We start from the raw sequence: 21923 nt of genomic DNA, 5'->3' as shown, positions 1-21923 counted from the left end.
TTTGGTTCGTCACTGCAGACATCCCGATGCTGATCAGTCAGTTTCCTAGGCAACAGGGGATGGACTTCCTGCAGACCTTCTCCTGGCCTGCAAGTGACCTTCTGCTGACCCAGAAGTGACAATTTGCTGACCTGAATGTGATGTTTTCACAAACCAAACGAACTGGTTCGCAAACCGGGGCAGGTTCGTGAAAGTTTGTGGGTTGTTGTTTGTGAAATGCAACGAACCGCACGGTTTGCGGTTTTTTCCAGTTTGTGCCCATCTCTAATGGTAAGTTTATGGCCTGTATCCAACCACACATTCTGAAGGCTTTAGGGCAAAGAAGCATGGCAATTCACCCCTATGCCATGCTATTCCTGAAGATCTGCTGACTCCTAGGAACAAAATTTCTGGGGGCTTAGTGGGCTATGGCAGGAAGGGGAATTAGTGAACATCTCTCCTCCTTCCTAAGAAAATTCAGGTGCCCTTTAAGCCTTTGCAGCTTCATGGTTATGTTCTTATCTGCTGTAATGTGGAGCTTCCATGTGAGCAAGAGTATACATGTTTAAATATTATAATCTATTTGGTGATTCTCCCCCCCCCCCCCGCATGCATATTTTGGCTGTCTTGAAATTGAGGCTACATATAAGTTGCCTCCCAAATGGTGAAGATTTATAACATAACAGTGTTTTGAAGATTTAACCCTTTCAGAATCTTGAGTTAATGTCAGAAAAGTATTTGGGCAATTAAATAGAAATGTTATCAATCAGCACATGGGGGAAAAGACATAAAACATTTTAGAACTTCTGATGTACATGGACTATAGTACTTTTATATCATTTTATCTATCTCCCCCCTCCACCTGCCTAATTTTGTTCTGAGTAAAAATCCTTTGCCTGTAGAGTTGACAGATTCCTAAGAATCAATTTATTTTAGTAGGTGAAAAAAGCGCAATAGGATGTATACACAAAGAACTTGTGTACAAGGTCTTCCCTGTTACTTCAGTGGCAGTTGCAGACGTGTATACTATAAATATACCTGCTACCGCCATTTAAATTAACAGGGAAAGCCTTATCAAGAAATTTCCAAGTGCTTATAATTATAATTTCTTGGACACAAAAAATTATCCTACCAGGATAATGGAATTCAAAAATGTGTAACTTATGCCACACAGAAGGGATGAAGATTGATCTTTACAAATAGCTTCTGGCTTTTTGGTCCTGTGCACTTGGTTCTGGCATGTACACAACATCTGGAATGACTTGGCAATAATGAATGGTTGCAGTTCTGTTACTTTTAAGTTCATCTGATGAACTTCATGTCACAAGATTTGGCTTTTGGATATGCAAAACATCTTATTCTACCTACTTGTTGCTCGAGCAGTCTAGGTAGGAAAAAAAAGAATTGGCTGTGGCTTGATTACAAGGCATGTCCAGCTTCTTCCCCAGTATTTCTGGGGAAGGCCAGTATTTCTCTTGCCTCTGTAGGGAATGGTCCTGCTCATATGCTCCCATCTGATTTACCTGGGCAAAGCTTTTTAGTGTTTGCAGTGGTGGCTGCCCGAGAATACCCAGTGTTCTCTCCCTGGCTTCTAGAAAGTTTTCCCCTGCTCTCAGGATGTTTCTCTTGCCTTTTGTGCAATAGTGCTTTAGGATCCTGTTTTACCGATTTATCAAAATTCAGGTCTCTCTCAATATCCTGCAGCTATCACCCAATGAGTCTAAATATTTTATGTTACTTTGTAATGGCCGTTCCATTAGAGTATAGCAAGGAATTACCCTCTCCCCTTAATCGAGGAATAAAAGGTTGGCTTCATGGACTGATCTCCAGCCTTATCTTTCACCATGATCTTTTGAAATAAGGATGCTAGGTATATTGTTGCCTGTTGCTTTTCCTTTTCCTCTATTTTTATTTGTTTATTTATAGTCTGCCTTTCTCACTGAGACTCAAGGCAGATTACATAGAATAAGTCAATACAATCAACAGCTGGGACATTCAGTAAACAGTACAATAACGTAAGGATAGCAAAAGTTTGAAGACAATCAGAAATCTGATACAGAACTGAAAAACAATGCTGAAACAAAATAAGCAGATTGATATGACATATTAAATAAATGTGGAACTATCCAGTAGGAGTATACTTACAGCAACAGATGGTACATGGTAGTATAGTATACAGACCCTATTGCTGTACCATTCTCTCTCTGAACCATCTCCTTACAGCACATACCTATTAGCTGTGTAAGAAAGCTCTCCTGAATAATTTGGTTTTGCACAGTTTGCAGAAAGCCAGAGTGGGAGCTTCCCTGGCAGTGTGCTTATATTCTAATAACAGTTTACTTATATACTGCTCTTTTAAACATTAATGCTCACTCAGAGCGGTGAGCATAGTCAGTGTTGTTATCATCCCCACAATACAGCTAGAGAGATGGGGCTGAGAAGAGTGGCTTACCTAAGGCCGCCTGCAGAGCTCATGGCAGTAGAGGGATTCAAACCAGCAGAGTGCAAACACAACCGAACCGCTAAGCTACAGCAACTCTTTAGGCAGGCTGTTCCATAAGGTGAGGGAGGATGCGCATGTATGGGTAGCTGGTGATTTTTCTCATTTGCAGGGTGGCATCTAGGGGTGTGCACCCAAAAAATATTCGGGTTTACCAGAAGTGGGAAAACAATTCAGGATAACCGCTTCGGGATTTGGGTGGTTAAATGCTTTAAGTGCTGTTCAAAGCACTTTTCTTGCCCTTTGCAAAGCGCAAGAAGAGTGTTGCTTTTAAAAGCCCACTTTACAGCTGATGGGAGGGGATTCCCCTCTCATCAGCTGAAAAAGCCTTCTAAATGTCTGGCATTTAAAAGGCTTTTTTTCAGCTGGAGTGGGGAATCCCCTCCCATCAGCTGTAAAGCAGCCGACGTTTTGAAAGCAACACTTTCCTTGCCGCTTGCAAGCAGCAAGAAAAGTGTTGCTTTTTAGCTGAAACTTCCCGAAGTGATACAAATCGCTTCGGGAAGCTTTGCTTCGGGATTCCCGAATCTGCTCAGCAATGTTGGAGACGATTCGGAAACCCCAAATCTTTCCAAATTAGGCCCGATTTGGGTTAAAAACCCAAATTGGAAACCCGAAGCGCACACCCCTAGTGGCATCTGCAGAAGCCCTGTTCAGATGAGCAAAACTGCTGTGGCATAGCATAGGGAGAGAAGTGGTCACATAGATATGAGGGACCAAGGCTGTGAAGGGCTTTGTATGTGATAGCCAAAACCTTGAATTGAGCCAAACTGATGGGTAGTCAATTAAGTGACAGCAGAATGGAAGTAATATGTACTTGCTCTCAGTAATACTTGAGCCAATATTTGGAGTCTCTAAGTTGACTTTCAGGACAGACTTACGAGGGGCGCATTACAAGACTTGATGATACCATGCCATGGATCCAGGTGGCCAGATGAGCCATGTCAATTTGAACAGTGTTAAAGGGCATTGAATATTAGATACCAACATTAATTTAAACCACTTTAAGTATGCAACTGAAAAGTGGTATCTAATTATTTAAAATAAATCAGTGCATTACAAGGTTAATATCACCTCCACGTTTACTTATTCTCTCTGTTCCTTTTACCACAGACCATCTAATTCCTAGTATCTAGTTGCTCAAAATCTTTAAAAGTTGACTGTCAAAGGTTATAGTAGCTCAGAACATAGAAATATGTATGAGGTGAAACACTTAAAAATGCTTCTCATTGTGGCAATCTGATCCATCTGGTTGCTTAAGAACTAGAAGCCTTCACAGATAGAAAGGGAACTAGACACTAACAAATAATACTTTTAAATTAAATCACAGTATTTTTATGAACATTAATTTCAGCCTAGTACATCTAGAGAAATGAATTTTCATCTAGTGCTTTGGTCACAGTCTGTACAACAATAAAGTCACAGCATGCGCACAAAATTTTCTGACATGAGATCCTCAAGCTTCCAAATGCATGTATTTGCAGCACAATAGATCCTGGTACTTTCCCCCCCACCATATGTGTACTGAAGACCTAAATTGCTTAGACAAAATTTAAGTTTTGGGAGGGGGTAAATATTTTTTACCAAGATCAAATCCAGTTAGTTTTCTTTCACACACAAGTTGTATCTTTTATCCAGTAGCATTAAAGCCCATATTCAAATTTGTGTATGGATATGGCTCATTCATAGGAAGTGCAAATTCTTATAAATACTAAACACAGCCTGGGTCATGCTGCAAACAAATGTACTGTTTTGTGTATATTTGACCATAGGAATGCAAACCCCCAAAGCCTAGAGATGGATGCAGAGTAGACATGGGCACGAACAGGAAAAAAACCCCGAACACCCTGTTCATCATTCGTTGCCATCCACGAACAATGAACATGGACGAACATGAACTGTTCCCGAACATTTTCGCTGTTCGTGGGGGCCAGAACCAGAGATTCCCCCCTGCTGCCTGCCAGCTGATAGTTTAAAGGGCCCTGTCCTGTCAAAAACAGCAGTGTCTGCAGCAGCTAGTTTGACCTTCCCAATGTCCAATACCCACCAAATTTGCAGGGGACATAGTCCTCACTGTCCTCTGAAGACCCCCCCCCCCCAAGTTTCAGAGAGATTGCACCCCAGGAAAGGCACAATACACAGGTCTCCCCTGTCATTTTCCCGTCAGAGTGGCAAAAATGGGACTCTCTGCTAGAAGTACTTTGAAGGGTTAAAGCCAGAAGGAAAGCCAGAAGGAGTTCAGACAGAGTTCAGTCCCTGCCTCCGGTTGCCAAGGGAATTGATTGCAGGTGCCAGACTGTCTGGCTTGACGAATGGCTGAAGAAGGCAACGAAGGAGGCTTGCAACGACCACTTGTTCGTTTAGAATGGGGCCTCACAAATGGCTGTTCGCAAACAGACGAACGGGCTGTTCGTTGGTTTTTTCCATTTGTAATGCTGTTCGTGCCCATGTCTAATGCAGAGAACGAAAGAGAGTGTATGAATAGACCCCAAACAGCTCAAGGCATTGTATGCAAGTGCACTGTTTTTATTTTAAAATACTTCACATATTTAGAATGGCTATCCAGTAATTCTGTGTTCAATATTCCTGACTCTTTTGTCCCTCACACTGCAAAACTCTTTTCAAGCTAAGAACAGTAGGTATGTTTGCATGAGAAAGTCAGTTAGGAGAAATGGCCAGTGAGCACTAGATTGATAAGCGTTTCCCATCATATAAATGGCATTTGTAAGAAGCCATAGTGCTGACATTAGTTACCAATATGTGGAAGAACATCAATTTCAGACAGCTGACAATCATCTGATAAAGAAAGATGATGCTTTGGGTCTAAAACAGTTGTCAAGTCTCACTTGTCTTCCTGTGTAACTTTCAGATGTACCAGTTGTGCAAATGAATGTTGGCTGCCAGGCAAAATCAGCATGCAGTTGTGAGGTGGGGGCGGGGGGGGGGAACAGGTGAGGATTTACGCATACATGGTGAGCTGTAGCCACTGGAAGGAGAAACAAACAGTAAATTACAAAGAGAACATTTTACCAAATGCCAAACAAATGCAAACTTTTAAACTGGAAACGAGTCCTAAAGATCCCAGTGGGATTTATTTTCAAATAAACATGCAAAGGAACAGGCTCAGCTGCCTGTCTTTGCTCTTGTTCCCATATTCATGAGAGTGGATGTCTTAAAAGGCACCCTTAAGTTCCATACAATCACCCCAATATATGCATTTAGAGTGGGTGAAGTGGTCCTCAAGTGTATTTGTTTGAGCTGGAGGACAGAAAAAGTTTGGTATAGGTGTCTGATAATAGAATGCATTCCAGTATTTTCAAGTATCAGCTTACTGCTGAAATCAGTATTACTGTAATCCTTTATTGAACCGTTATGACACTATCCCTAAATAACAGAAACCATATTAAGTAAAATTTAGGCTAGGATATGGGGAAAGGTGACTTTTGCCTATTTGCCACTTCTACTGCAGAACTCAAAATCTCCTCTCATGCTGTTCTGGGAGGTTATTTCCCCTTAAATATCATTTAAGGGGAGAATTTGAGGCTGTAGTGGTAGAAAAGAGCCAGGGAATTCTAGTACAGATTTTCCACTGGCTCCAACACAAGACGCTCTACTGCCAAGTGGGCAGTGGTTTGGGTGAGTCAACATTTCCATTGTTTCCCTACAGTACAGTTATCTATGATTAATATTTTGTTGTTAAGGGAAACTACAACATGAAAAGTGGTCCCAAAACAGATTTAATTTGGGGACTTGCTTCCTACCAATTTCTCAGTGTTTTAAGAAAAGAAACATCTGAACATAGTTCCCTGATGAAACATATCAAAGAAAAGTATTTACCTCTAAGACATTCAGTTTAATAATACCATCTCCATCTTTATCAAATGCATGAAATGCACCTACAGAACAGAAGAAAAATAGCATATGGAGAACTACTCTATGTAAAATATAGATCACTCTGAATAGTAAGCCAAACACAGACCCAAGTACTGTGAGCCATCAAAACTGTCAACATTTCTGGAAGCTGATGGTGGATTATGGGGGTTAACTACTTATCTGAGCAATGCAATGTGTAAGCCAGAAACTCATGGATTTGGAGGATCCTCCTAAGCCCCTTCATGTGTGCAATAAGCACTTCAACGTTGGAAGAGGGGACAAGGCAATTTTTGCCGAGTCACTCCCTCTCATGGCAGCCCTCTGCTTTGACCCCCCCCCCCCCATGAGGCACAATATCTAGGTAGAAATAACTGCAGCGGGTAGGGAGAAAGCTACCACATATGTAACACTGCTTACAATTCATAGGATCAAAGCCACAGATCTCAGTGGTGCCAATTTCCATCATGTGAAAGGTATGTTTGGGAGAGTTCCCATATTTAGCTATGCAGACATAATAGATTATTAATAGATCATACATCTGAAGTAATAGATGCTAAATATACTCTAAAATTATCTGGTGAAGTAGAGACTGAGTCTCATTTTGGGCACAATAGCTCAAAACATTTCAGTTTAGTCAGAAAAGTGAAGGAGTCAAATTTACAGAGAAAAGGTTTCTACTTTTCAGTTCCTGGACCTGTTCACCTTGGGATAGGTAGCAATATCACTTAGGTAAAAATTTTATGATTGATAATCATCAATCATAAAATTGACCAAAATCTACTCAGTATGGCTGCTAGATTGGGCAGTTTTATGACCTTTAGCTTAGTATCAGCCAATAGTTGAGTAATATGCAGGTATCTGATTAGATAAAAATAATCAGGTAATGTTATTTAAAATAAAACATGCATGTAACTGATAGCAGGACCTAAGATACTGTGATCATTTTGTTTCAGTATTATAATTTTCAGGAAGAAGAATGCTTAGAGCCTGGGTTTTTCTCCCTATGTTATAAAATTAGCCCTAGCAGATCCAAGTTGGTTTGATTTTAATTGGTATCAAAAACCTGTAGTGGCCCACAAAAATCCAATTTAAATCTGAAGCAATTGAGCTGCCCCCCTTGTTTCAGTAATCTCTCAACTAATCCTTCTCCAGTACCCAAAACAACACACCATAAACATTCCTATACATTTTCTTCAGTACTTTGAAGAATTTATTTATCTAGGTACTTTTATCCTGCTTTTCTCCTCTCAATGTGAACTCAAAGCAACTTACAATATGAGAACAACAACAACCCATCAAATAGGGGAAGACCAGAACAGATTGTAAAAATCCTGTCTTTGGAAGACAGTTCCCCCTCCAGGCAGCTTCCCAGCTAGAGGGGAGGAAGCAGAACAAGTGGTAGTAGCCCTGCCAGGGCTGGCTGGCTGGCTGTTTGTTTTTTAAAAGGTGCTGGTATTTATATATAAGGTTGTACTGATTTCTACCAGTTCTCCCATGAGGATTTGGGAGAGCCCTCTCAAAAGGTGCTAGTACCACCCAGTCAGTCAGTCAGAACAAGTTTGCTTTCAGGTGTGCCTCTGAAGGAAGAATAAATGGTTGAGAGATTCTGTTTGTATTTTGTATTGATTTTTGTATGCTTTTTAATTGATTTTCTGTATTTTTTTATATATTAATTGATAATGTATTGGTTTTCTTATTTTATGTGATTTTGCCTGGTTTTGATGCCATCTGGGTGGAATGGTATGATATACATATTTTAAATAAATGCAATATACAGACTTACGGAACATTCCCTCTAGTCGCACAAAGCAACAGATAAAACTGTCAAAGTCAATGTTCATATTTCTGTCAGCATAGCGCATAGTAATGATGTCATAAAGCTGGGTATTCAGTTGAAACCCTGAAAAGGAAAACATGCAACATGGAACACCCAGGATGACTTGGGCAGGGTGGGGGCAGAAGGGAGGGAGGAAAATATTATTTAGATATTATGCTTTATAAAGGATACCTATAAAAGATGAAACAAGGGAAATAGGTTGGCAAACATCTTTCCCAAAGAAATCAGGGCAATGAATACTCTGTGATACCTGCATCTTTGACAGCATTGCGCATCTCGTAGCTGTTAATGGTTCCTGAATGATCTGTGTCATAAAGTTTGAAAATTCTCTGGAAAAGAAAAGTCATAATGATGGTGACATTTTAGTTTTGAAACTCTTCCACAAAAAACAGTGGAAACTCAGTGATATTCTGTGGAGCTGAAGCCCCTATCACCACAGAAAGCAAAGAAAACCTAATATAGGCCAAATCTACACGGCTCAAGTTTGCCGCTATTTTCCCACCATTTATGCGCTTCTCAGAGGGCTGTTCACGTACTCTTACCTCAATCCCACCATTCTATCGTATCTGTTGCGCTGCGCCTCAGACAAGGTTGTCACGCTTTCAAACGCTTCTCTTGCGCAGTTCTCACCATGGATGTGAACAAATAGAAGCGGTTCCCAAAGAGACCGCCCCCTCTTAACCACCCCCACTTCCTTGTTTCTTGCCTTTCTGGAACACCATCCCTCTTTGCCAAGCAATTCTTATGGTCCCAACTCTGTCCAAGGCATGCCCACACGCCCATCCTGTTTATTTTTTTTAAAAGGGGGGGCATTCCTAGTGCTATTGCGCAATCCCATTCATGAAGATCACCCACAAGCGGTTTGGGAAGTGGTGTTGTAAGAAGTCCGTGGAGGCATCAGGGTGGGGGGGGTGCCATTTTTTTTTACAGTAAATAATGTTTCACTGCCAAAGGAGAGCCTAGGTAATTTCTGATAAGTGGACTGTGCCTGCAAAGGCTGACTCTTTCCGGGGGTTTTTTATTTAAAAAAATTAAAATTATCGGTATCGTGAAAAATCACTATCCAATAATTATAGCTGAGCGGTAACATTAACCAATCACAGGCATCAATAGGGGTGTGGCCCGACCATTGCAATTGAAAAATCGCTATCCTATAATTATAGCTGAGTGGTAACATTAACCAATCACAGGCATCAATGGGGGAGTGGCCCTGCCATTGCAATTGAGCAGAAAATCGATAGCTAGCGAAAATCTAGCATTAAATTTTTTTTAAAAGGCTACGTGATGTCATCATCGGCGATGGCGGACCTAAACCCGCCCCATATCGCGCAATTCTCCCAGAGATGTGAACGGAGTATGGCACGATGCTGGCGCAGTAAAAGAGGGGATGTGAACACAGACTGGGACATTGTGGGATAGAATCCCACACAATTATTGCGTATGAAAAGCGGAAGGTAGGGAAGTGTGGATTTGGCCATACTCTTTCAGAAACATACAGTACCTAAGTTGCTTTTATGGTCCAACAGTACTGGTTTTAATTCAACAAAATGAAAGCAAAATAGAACTTGGGGAAGCATTCATAGCTATGGAATTGGATGCTAGCAATCAGCAGATTACACCCAGCTCTACATCTCACAATCCAAATCACCACACAATGCAGTAGAGATCTTGGATCACTGCCTGACAGCTGTGGTCAAATGGCTGAAAGTAAACAAACTGAAACTGATCCCAGAGAAGACCCAAGTGATGCTTGTTGGGAAGAGAGAGATCTTGAAGGACATTGCATTCCCCACTTTAGATGGAGTTCACCTGACCCTTGCAGACTCAAGAGCCTAGGAGTTATACCGGATTCAGTGCTGCTACTGGAAAAGCAAGCTAAGGCAACTGCAAAAAATGCTTTCTACAAAGTCAGTCCTGGAAGATAGCTGGGTACTTCTACAAGGCTGATCTGGCCACTTGGATCCATGCCATGGTAACATCAAGACTTGACTACTTTAATGCTCTGTACATAAGTCTCAGAGACTCCAGTTGGTGCAGAATGCTGCAGCTCAGTTATTATCAGGAGCTAGGGGGAACATGAATATTATTCCCATTCTGCAGTCACTCCATTTGCTACCTATCAGTATTTAGAATGTGTGTAATCTGCACTTTAACTACTCTTTTGACTTTACTATATCATGCTGTGGCAATTCCCCATAATAAAATGCTGTCTCTAAAGGAAAGAACTTGAAAAAATTCCAGAATACCTGCCAGCTTTTAATCTTGTCCCAAAGGTGTCTAAACTCATCAAGATTTATCTTCCCAGAACCATCTGTCTGTGATATTAGTATTTAAGTCAAAACAATTCATCAAACAATATAAATAAAGCCAACATTCAATTTCCAGAGAGAGAATATGTATGTTATACCTGCTTAATTATTAATTTACTGAGACACTAGACAACATACTATTATTCATCCTCTGCTCTTCATCTTGTATAACTATTCTGCCTCCATTTTTGCCAAAAGGACTTTTGGTTAAGGAACACGAGCTCCTCTAACCTCCTCCTCTTTCTGCTTTCCTTATTTTGAGCGCTTCCTGCCATGAAAGCCCTTCCTGGGCATGCCCTCCACCCTGCCTCAAGTCTTTTCTCCACTCCAAACTAATCCAAGGGCTTGCTTATGAGTGCCAGCTCTGGGTTGGGAAATTCCTGGAGGTTTTGGAAGTGGAGCCTGGGGAGGTCAGGGATTGGGGAGGGCATTTAGTGGGGTATAAGCCCATAGAGTCCACCCTACAAAGCAGCCATTTTCTCCAGGGGAACTGATCTCTTTAGCCTGGAGATCAGTAGTAATTTGGGGAGATCTCCATCCATTATCTGGAGGCTGGCAAACCTATTTCTCAACCTGAATAAATAAAACCTTAATTTTTTGTTACTCTCTAGCCCTGCTTCTCAGCCTTTTAACTCATGCTCAACTTTTGAACTGTATAAGCTTCCTTGTTCAGCCTCCTCCCCTTTGCATGGATGCTTGCACTATTTCCCCCCCTAGCGCATGGATGTGAGTAATACTGCTGGCTGCCCACACTGCCCAGTGCCATTCTGGGAAGGGCGTGCAGACAGCAAGCTGGTGATGGATGCAGAGGTGGGTGATAGGGAAGGGGCATATGGGTGGGCAGCAGGGAAGGTGCACAGGTTGCAGCAGCGAGCTTACCAGTGAACCAGGGTTCCTAACCGCTGTTATATCTTACTGATACCTAATGCCAGGAGTTGCCAGCAATGTCTGCTGTATGTTATTAAATATTTATGTGATTTTATTGGTTTTAAAGCTATATGTAATTTAAATTACTATACTGATTGTAATCCCCCCTGAGCCTGCTGATGTGGAGAGGGCAGAATATAAATTGAATTAAATAAATAAATAAAAATGCTCTGAGATTTTGAGGGCAGTGCTTTGGGAGAATGGTGATGTCATTTCAGGGTGACACACTAGGAATTTCCCCTAATCTCTGTGGTAAAGGCCATAGAGACATGGGGAATTCCCTAGAACAAAAGAGCTGTTAGCAGAGTAGCAGAGTAAATGCAGTGAAGCATGTGCGTGTGCTTCAGTTGCAGAATATATGCACGGAGAGGAACAAACTCACAGCCGAAGCCTAGTTTAAGTTTTAGAAAAGAAATATGAGTCCTTTTATTTCAGGAAGTCCACTGAGGACAGGAAAGAGTAAAGAAAGCTATCTGGTCTAGGATGCTGAGAGATGCAGCATGGCATGTCCTGCACCCATGGTGGCAAGATGGAGAAGGACAAAGAAAGGAAAGGGTAGTGCAAGAAGGAAGCAAATATCTGAGAAAACAATCTATGCTTCAAAGGGATAGTTCTAGGACAGAAGAAAGGAAGGATGGACACATCCTTGATCTCTCTCTCTCTCTCTCTGACTCTCTCATAGTTAGACATGGGCACGAACCCCCCCAAAAAAGAACGAACCATGAGGTTTGTGGTTCGTGGCTTTTCACGAACCAAGAACCACGAACTGGCACGGAACTGAGGCCAGTTACGAATCAGTTAGTGGTTCGTGGGGTTTAAATGCCCCTTTCTAGCCGCTTAGCAGCGGCACGGAAAGGAGCATTTGACAGTTTAAAGGGCCCTTTCCTGCCTTGCAAGCGGCAGGTCCCTTTAAACTATCAGCTGGCAGGTGGCGAGGGGGGGAATCCCCCCCTGCTGCCTGCCAGCTGATAGTTTAAAGGGACCTGCTGCTTGCAAGCGGCAGGGCCCTTTAAACTGCCCAAACCCCAGCCCCCACCCCCACCTTCACCCCTACAGCCCCAAGCAGATTCAAATCCCAGTAACTCTGCTAACACCCCAGAGCTACTTGGCCGAAGCCTTTCAGCAGTAATCACCAGTTGTCTCTCCTGCACTGCCACCAGTTTGTGTGAGGAAGCAATTGGTGAGCTAATGCCTGTTGTTGGGACTGCTGAACTGAGAGCCAAAAACAATATACACCCCATAGGCTGAGTCAGAAGTGCACAATCTGACTCATAGTCAGATGTACATGAGGGGAATTCTCCTTAAACAGTGCTTAGCATTTAGCACTGTGAGGAAGTACTGCAAGGGCGGGGGCGAGGGGGGGGAGGAGTTTCCAGTTTCTCTCCCAACTTGCTTTTGACAGTGGAAAGGTTGGGATGGGGCTTTTTGCCCCTTTTTTCTGGCTTTACACACCCAGTTCACATGGAGACAGAGAAAAGGGATAAAAAGTCCCTGGCAAAAGTGGAATGGGAGAGAAACCAAAAGCTCCTTGCAACAGTGAGCAAACAAGCAGTGTTTAATGTGAGTTCTCCCAGTATACATCTGACTCCAAGTCAGGTTGCGCGCACATGACCTGGCACATATTAACTATATTTTGTATTTTGGCCCCAAGTGCCCCTTGCAACGCTGGCTTACAGTGCTGCAGGACAGCTTATCTTGGCCTGCTCCAGGGCCATTTTAACTTCCCAGTACTCTCCTGACTGTGATGTCAAACTGTTGCAAGTGATTTGAAAAGGATACATCCATTAAGGCAATCATGCTGCGGCAGGACTCCTGTGCAAACCCTTCTGTCTTCAGGTCCTTGTCTAAAAGAAGTAATTCCAATTAAAGACCATAAAGCATAAATTATTTATATTGCATTTGAAATGATGTCAGTAAACAGTATCTTTCCTCACCTAACATATTCTGAAACAGCATTACCCTGAACATATTGAACCCATGAAGCTGGCTATCAGAGGACAGGGTGGGGTTAACCATGCCCCTTCTGTGGATCACAGCCCCAATGAAAGACCTCCCCTATAACATGTAATTTGGGTCTCAGAGGTTGAATTGTAGGGCAAACAGTGGAGCAAAGCTTACGTTTTTTCAGGACATTGTTGAGGACATTTCTCAGTTCATCAGCACTAATCTCCATGTCCTGTGAGGAAAAAGAAGAGCAGGTGACAAAATGGTAACTTCTCTCAAGGTTGCAAAAATGTGTTTAATTTCTATTTGAAACAAGAATGTGTTTGTGAGAGTGAAAATGTGTTTAGATTTAAATGTAGGTTTCTACTGTGTCTATGTGTTCTTGTGGCAGGCAGCACAGTGTGGCATGTGATTTCAGGCTAGTGTAGGGCCCCATGATATTCTTCTTACTTATGCTATTTATAGTCCATCTTTATCACTAGAATAATATTGGCCTTGAAATCCTTTATCTAGTGCAGGAGGCTTGTCTCCACAGGAAGCTCCCTTACATTCTGTTTGGCATCTTAGAGCAAAATTAGTGCCTGGAAGCAGTACTCCGAAAGGACCTTACATAGGGTAGAACTACACATTTCATTCTGTGGTCATTTTAAAAGTTTTTAAATCAGAGTTGGTTGTGCATTCCATGTGGCTTGCAGAGAATCATGTGCACAGTGCATAATGAAGCCACACAAGATGGAAGTAATGCTAGCTGGAAAAGCAGAGATCTTGAAGGACATTGTGCTTCCAACCTTTGATTGGGTTCAGATGACCTTGGCTGACTCTGTTAAGAGCCATGGGGTTATACTAGACCAACACTGTTGCTAGAGAAGCAAGTAAACGCAGTCACAAAAAGGCCTTGTCACAACTCAGAGCAGCCTGGAAGATGGCCAGTCTGGCCGTCTGGATTCATGGCACAGTAATATCAAGAATAGACTACTGTAATACAGTCTACAAAGTTAACTTGGAGACTTCAGTTGGAGAAGAATGCTGCAGCTTGTTTACTCTCAGGAGCTAGATGGAGCATGCACAGCACTCCCATTCTGCAGTCACTCCATTGGCTGGCTTCCCATCAGTTACTGGGCTCAGTTCAAGATCATCACTATCCCATTCAAAGCCCTTCATGGCCTTGGCTCCTCATATCTGCATGGCTTCCTCTTCTCTTATGCTCCGCCAAGGCAGCTTCACTCATCTGGTCAAGGCCTTTTGCAGATATCACCTTGCAGTTCGACAAACTCAACAGCTGCCCACACACACGCTTTCTCTGTGGTAGCCCCCACCTTATGGAATGCCTGCCTGAGATGATCAGTAAAGCACCTGCTTGCCTGACTTTCCACGAACTATGTAAAACTGAATTATTTATGAGGGCTTGCTACCCAGATTACAGGACTGTCGTAAGAAATAGCTCAGAGAGATGCCTTGGTAAGAACAGGGACTAAAGGCTATGCTATTTGGTACTGTCTTCTGATGCAGATATGTGGCTACTAGTAAGTTTCCATGCTGCTAAACATGCAATGAAAATTAGTTATGCTTATTTTCAGATACTTTTCATTTCTATGCTTGGTTTTATGTTTGTTTAAAAATTTTCTGCTACCACTCCCTATTGTATCTGTTTCCCTGAATATCCTGTTGTTCATTATTGTACTTTGCTCCATGAATATCTTAGCTGTTGATTATATTGTATTTTCACCTGCACTGTTGTAATCTGCCTTAGATCTCAGTGAGAACGGTGGAATCATCATCATCATCAAAGTCAACGCCTTCAGGGTTTCCTGAAGGTTGTAGAGTAGGTCACTGTATGCTTATTAATCTAATAAACCTAATTCTGTTATTTCAAAAAAGCTGAAATCAACACTTAATTATGAAGGACATATTCAAGAAACTTATTTTTAAAGGTTTAAGATTGATTGATTAGATTTTTAGCTTGCCCTCCCTGCAAGCAGGCTCAGGGCGGGTTACAATCATAAACAATAAATAAAACCAATAAAATAACATCTCAATGCAAACATGGATATCAGCATTCCAGATGGGGCACCCTTCCCCCTTTCCCTGCCCACCATACACAAGGTAAGAAAAGGGTGGAGGTGTGGATTGGTGAAATTCTAACTCCTTAGGCATAGGGGGGCAGATGGACCATATGCTCCCCCTCCCCGGCAGGAGACCAGCAGGGAAGCTAATTAGATGGATCAATAGCTCAATAGCCTGAGCAGATTTGAGACATTTACTAGAAACAAAAAGCATCAGCCTGTATCGAATCATTCTGTGCATGGAGTTTTTCTGTGTTTCTTTCTGCTCTTGCAGCCTTTTGACACCCAGAAAGATCTTTCTCAGGGTTGCAAGACTCCCATGGAGGAATAGATCCATGGGCTGGGGGCCTGGAGTAAGGGGAGGGAATTGTTCCTCCTGCCTCTTTCTTCTGCAAGCACAGCTCCACTGAGGACAGGGGTTAATTTTATCCTGTCGTCCCTCCTTACTCCAGCCCACTGACCCAGTTATTTATCTGTATGTATCCTGTGACTCCAGGAATGACTGCTGGAATGAAAAGGAATGTGGGAAAATTCCATGTGACCTCTGGGCACTGACTAGGGCTGCTAACCCCCAGGTGGGGCCTGGAGATCTGCCAGAATTGCAATTGATCTCTAGACTACAGAAATCAGTTCTCCTGGAAAAAATAGCCATCTTCAAGGGTGGCCTCTATGGCATCACATTAATGCTGAGGGCCCTCTCCTCCTCCTCAAATTCTGCCCTCCCCAGGCTCCAACCCAAATCTCCAGGAGTCTCCCCACCTAGAGTTGGCAACTCTAGCACTAACTGTTAGTTACATGTCAGTATGTGCCATTATATTTGGCTTCCTCACTAATACATTATTTTAATTTAAATAACACTGCTGAACTTAAGATTCTTCTTAACACTGACAAGTTAAGACTTCAAAACCAGCTTTCAGACATCTTGTGACTAGCTTGGCTTTGGGCCTTACAGAAGGAATGCATTTAACTGCTGACAAGAAAGAGAAACAGTGACATACTCACATCCCCAGCAATCTGCCGAAAAATATTTTGGAACTGTCTGTCTTCCTCGCTGTCCTTAGTGGAATGTGTGGCAGTGGGCTGCAAAAGCAAAAAAGATGGACTGAAATAACAGAGGTTGATGTATTTACTTATGGGTATCCAGAAAAGAGAAAACGCTCTTCTGTCTTCCATTGTCATCTTGTCACAGGCTGTCCTGCTTAAACTTGTTTTGTTTAATTCTATGAGCGAATACTCATATTTGTCTAACAAGGAGAGAAGAGTCTAACCGGCCTGTTTATATAATAGGTAGGCAGATGGACCTACGTAATAGCATCATTATAGAATGATTTAAAAGAACTGTACCCTTCTGCCACTCACAGCCCGTTCCCATGCAACGATAAGAATTCCATGCATGTAGAAGATGACACTGCATCCAAACAGGGAGGATTCTCTGGTTCCCTGACATGGCAACTGTGACTGTAGAAACATTCACACTAGTACTAATATGTCCACACAAGAGTTTTGTGTACACTTTCCTCCATCAGCTGCCATTTGCCATGTATGTTTCTCCTACTGCACCATCCAGGGCTTTTAAAGAAATTGGTAATTGCTATTCTGCTATTGCGCAATAGTGTTATAATAACAATCTGTTGCCATGAACTGCTAGTTCCACTGGATTCCCAGCTTTCAGATTTAAAAGAGTACCCAGCCCTTTATTGAAAAGGGCTAAACTGGCTTTTATTTAAATGAAAGGTGAGAATTCTGAGGAACTAGTAAATGATGGCAATAGATCATTACAATGGCAATTATCGATTAAAAAAAAAACTGGGAAAAGCCCTCCAGTGGTATTGGGGGAAATGGTAGCCATAGGACAAGGACAGTACTCCAAATGAGGCCTCACCATCGATTTATACAGAGGCATTATGATACCGGCTGATTTGTTTTCAATCCCTTCTGGTGTCCTGGCCTCACTGACAGTCCTTTAGATGGCACTGGATTTCTAGCCACTGTGTGTGACAGAATGTTGGACTGGATGGGCCACTGGCCTGATCCAACATGGCTTTGCTTATGTTCTTATGTTCTAAGGAAAATTGTTTAGTTGGGTGCAGGACCTCCTAAAATGCACACCTTTCTGTCCAGCTAATGCACATGGACTGCATTCTTTCAAAAACGTTAGTACCATCCTGGGTTTGAAAAACAATGTCCTAAGGATGTGTACCAAGAAAACTGAATGCTTAGAGGACAACATTGTATGGTTGCGCAAGAAAAACCCACTGCAGTTTGGAAATTAAGATGGAGAAAAAACTGTGTGGATGCAGCTTAGGTTAGAACAACATTTTTAAAAAGAAAAAGAAAAAAAGAAAGCCCAGTGAACTGGAGATCAGGTTTCTACTATCTCCCGTTGGAATTTTGATATAAATGTTTCTTCTATGGAACTCATTTTCAAAGCATTATGGCAAAGGATGCAAGCTCACTATGTGCAGGGATAGAAGATACTCACTACTTCAACATGCTAGTTAAAACACACTCAAGTTTTCATGCCGACTGATATAGAAACACTATCATATTTCTTTTTCTTATCTCTGCTTGCCTTTTCCTTTTTAGGCCCTTCACCACCTTTCAGATCCTTATTTTTGTTTGCTCTGTCTGAGACAAAGATGATTGGCTAGAGAGAGGAGAAGTGGGAGAAAAGAGGGTGGGAATCCGTGAGTGCAGTTTACCAACAGGACAGAGCGTCTGAAAATGTCTCGTACAAGCTCTCCTGCTTTTCAGACAGGTGCCACCTCACATACTAATGCTGCTAATGCACTGCAGTAGCAATAGGGCTTCCATATGGCAGGTTTCCCCATAGTTTCCTCACCCCAGTCTCAACCAGCAGACAACGACCCACACCCCTAGGACTGTCCCAGTTTTTGTGTAAATTGGCAATTTAATATCTCATCATCATAATGTTATAACAATCTTTGTATTTGATTTTCTGAATTCCCAAAAAGTCCCCAGCCCCTTTTATTATGGAGATACAAGGGGAAATACGTATCTCCCTAAAATTCCCTTTTAAAAGCCCCTAGCCTCTTTTGTTGTGGAGATACAAGGGAAAATGCATATCTTTGCAACAAAAAGGTTAAACTTTTTGAAAAATGGAAGCTGGGAATTCAGAGAACCTGATACCCCTATTTTTGTAATGTTGTGACAATATAGCAATATTCAATTGCTGATTATTTTTTTTAAGAAAGCCTGTTATGGCAGGAGTAAATGGCTGCCATGGGGACAGGTACAAATGAGAAGGGGAGGGATGGCAAACCCCGTAACAAACTGGTGTGGAAGAAGGGCGCCTTGGAATAGACGGCTGCCCTATCCGGTTGTTGTAATATGAGAATCTTCAACCACATGGAACCAAAGGCAGTGCTCCCGTAGAAGAGGACACGAAATCTGTGGTTTCTAAGCCGGCCCCAGATTGGGCCTGAGGAGGATTTTTACATCTCTCCCACCTCTGCGTTTGCTCTGTGTAAGAAAAGGACACCAGAAAGAAGGAAAGAGTCTAATGCAAGGATTTATATTCATACAAACTCTATTACACCCGGACATGTTGCAATAACCTTGAATGCACTTTCTGTATATTAACCTTGAATGCACTTTTTGTATATGGGATTTACTCTTGTTCCTGTAAGAACAGCACAAATATGTATGAATGTTTAAATCATACAGCACTGGCACTTTAAAAATTGAATAATTTGTGAAGCATTGTTCTATTGTATTCCCCGTGGGCTTGCCCTTCTTCCACACCATGGGGACAGGTACAGCAAAAATGGCCACTATGTTGGTGAGATCTGTGGGATGATTCCACATGATAGCCATCCAAAATTTGCTGTGATCTTTCCCAAAACTTCTCAGTAAAGCAGGTTTGGAAAAGATCAGATAAAAATTGGGGGAAACCCAGAAGATACACAAATGCACCACAATGCTGTGAGGAAGCAAGGAAAAAAACCACACTTCACAATAGCATTGTATTTGGGGGAAATAATGTGTATGGAAAACATAGGTGGCTAATATTAGTGGAGAAACAGAGTAGGGCTGAATTTCTAAAAAAATTAGAAATTTTCAGCAAAATATTCCAATTCTCATCAATCACTGTAATCTAGCAACAAAATCTTAAGAAATTTCCAAAGAATAGACATTCAGGTTTTATCACTGTTCATATTTGGACTTTTTAAGTTTTATAAAGTGACATATTTTTTCTGAAACTACTTGCATCCTGGAGCACTCTTCCATTGTTTTTAAAAAAGGACAGCTTGAAATGTTTCAAGCCTATACATTAAAAAAAGTAATAATAACAAAACAAAGGGCCTATAATAAACTGAGTATAGGAGGTACTCACAGAAAAGTGTCCTGCTTCAATCTTGTTTTCAACTTCTCTACAGGATTGGTGGGATGGCAGAAATGGATAGGAGACAAGAGGGGAAAAAATAAGGGATCATGTCCATTTCTCTTTGCCTTAGCACAGCATGATAACACAATTCAAAGGAGAAGCCCCTGCTGGTTCTAAACATCCTCCATTTGTGTTCTAGCATCTATTTACAGTCTCATCAGAATTAAATATCTAAAAAAAACCTGTCAGTGACCATGATGGTCATACAGCAGACATTGGGAGGTTGTCTTTGCTAAATGGCCAGAATCTCTAATGTCTAAACTGGCCATAAAGCAAAGTGAAAAGAACCCCAAGCGTGTTGAAAGTTTTGTGTAAACTGGAAGAACTGTACAAGTAAACACTAGGTATAAAGTAGAGATGGGCATGAACTGAAATATAAACCAAAGTTCATCACAAACCGGGCCGTTATTTGGTTCATGATTCACCGGTGGTTCGTCAGCGGGCATTTCTGATGACCCACGACGAACCGCTATGATTTTTAGCCTGGTTCGTTTGATTCATTTTTTGGTTTGTCACTGCAGACAACCTGGTGCCAATCAATCAGTTTCCTAGGCAACGGGGAAAGGAGGGGAGGGGCTTTCTGCAGACCTTCTGCTGCCTCGGAAGTGACATTTGCATGAACCAAATGAACCAGTTCGTGAACCGGGCAATTTCATGCTGGTTCGTGGTTCGTGAAACACAACAAACCACGAACCCAACAAACCGCCATTTTCCCAGTTCATGCCCATGTCTAGTATGAAGTAATGTAAAGAAGTAACATCAATAATTTAGTCAGTTCTATGCTTTGATTGTCTAATAATTGATATTAAATCTTGTTAAAACATGTATAACTGAAAATACATTTAATGGCAGCAATAAAGCAGCAGTAAAGTGCCATCAACCATGTGAAAGTTCACCTCATGAGGTTTTCAAAGCAAGAGATGAGCAGCGGCAGTTTGCCATTGTCTTTCTCCACATAACAACCTGAGTCTTCCTTGGTGGTCTCCCATTCAAGTACTGACCATAGCCAACCCTGCTTAGTTTCCAAGCTCTGATGAGATTGAGTTAGTATGGGCCATTTGGGCTGCTATAGTGTAAATATTATCTCTTACAAATGTGTCCAGATATATTAGAAGGTGGGCTGCATTTTAGGCAGGGGATATTAAAAGACCACTGCAGGCTAAGTGGCGGTTTAGCACAATGCCTGAAGTTGTTGAGCTAGTGAGTCCTTAATTCAGATCTCACCTCTGCCATGAATTCACTAATCTGCTTTACATTCAGAAGGTCTCATGTTCAATTCTTGACAGCTCTAACTAAAAGGTGAAAGTAGTTGGTAATGTGACAGACCTCTGCCTAAGACCCTGGAGAACTATTGACAATCAGTGTAGTCAGTTCTGATTGCAGCTTCACATGTTTGTGTGTTCACTATTTCCTCATTCCGTCTAGTCTGTAAGATTGTTATAAGGATTATTGAGATAATGGATGTGAAATGCTCTGAATGCCTCAGAACTGTTATATAAATGCTAATTTTCAGTGTGGAATCCAAGCTGAGGATCTAGTACTTACTCTGAATGGCTTCTTTTTTCTGAGAAGACTCTTAGGATGAATTCCCCTTCTTGGTGAGGTTCATATGTGGATGGGATGATGACATACTCGTTTGGAGGCAGCCGGAAGCGTTCAGCAACTTCTCTCATGTTTATATATGACTTGCACTTGACTTTGGAGGCATTGTAGAGGAAAAAGTCTTTCTGTAAGTGCTTCTTGTCACCTTGCATCTGTAAACAAAAAGAGATTGCTAGCAAAGCCTTACATTTCTGCAGAAAAAACAAAGAGCACAGATACATATAATAGCAACAGTGACTGGAATTGTCTCAACAACTTTGAAATCTATTACACTAGATAGTATAATTCCAACTCAGTTAATGTTAGCAGTGAGGGACTAACATCTTCTACTGAGTCATACTTAGAACTAAATTTTACTATATAGGGGCCGCTATAGATGTATATTAATATTTTAATGCTGTGTCTGTGCTGGCAGAAAAAGATAAAACAATATCCTTATAAAGCACAACTGACTCCCAAATTATAATAAACAATTTTAATG

At 41.7% G+C, this 21923-nt stretch overlaps 1 protein-coding gene across 1 annotated transcript in view; it reads right to left on the bottom strand.

The window, feature by feature from the left end:
- Positions 1–1852: 1852 nt before the first annotated feature.
- CAPN3 (calpain 3) overlaps positions 1853–21923 on the bottom strand; it is a 44883-nt gene continuing 24812 nt past the window's right edge. The window contains exons 13-23 of the mRNA XM_054971127.1: positions 21386–21594; positions 19790–19826; positions 18005–18079; positions 16435–16512; positions 13544–13601; positions 13205–13269; positions 10436–10504; positions 8440–8518; positions 8136–8252; positions 6317–6375; positions 1853–5465 (exon numbers count right to left, since the gene is read on the bottom strand). Of these exons, the coding sequence (XP_054827102.1) occupies positions 5439–5465; positions 6317–6375; positions 8136–8252; positions 8440–8518; positions 10436–10504; positions 13205–13269; positions 13544–13601; positions 16435–16512; positions 18005–18079; positions 19790–19826; positions 21386–21594 (873 nt within the window). The 3' untranslated portion in view covers positions 1853–5438. The remainder of the gene's footprint in view (positions 5466–6316; positions 6376–8135; positions 8253–8439; positions 8519–10435; positions 10505–13204; positions 13270–13543; positions 13602–16434; positions 16513–18004; positions 18080–19789; positions 19827–21385; positions 21595–21923) is intronic.

This window comes from Eublepharis macularius, chromosome 2, assembly GCF_028583425.1.
Source record: "Eublepharis macularius isolate TG4126 chromosome 2, MPM_Emac_v1.0, whole genome shotgun sequence".
NCBI lineage: Eukaryota > Metazoa > Chordata > Lepidosauria > Squamata > Eublepharidae > Eublepharis > Eublepharis macularius.
The sequence above is the reverse complement of the archived record's forward strand: the minus strand, read 5'-3'. Positions and strand labels throughout refer to the sequence as shown.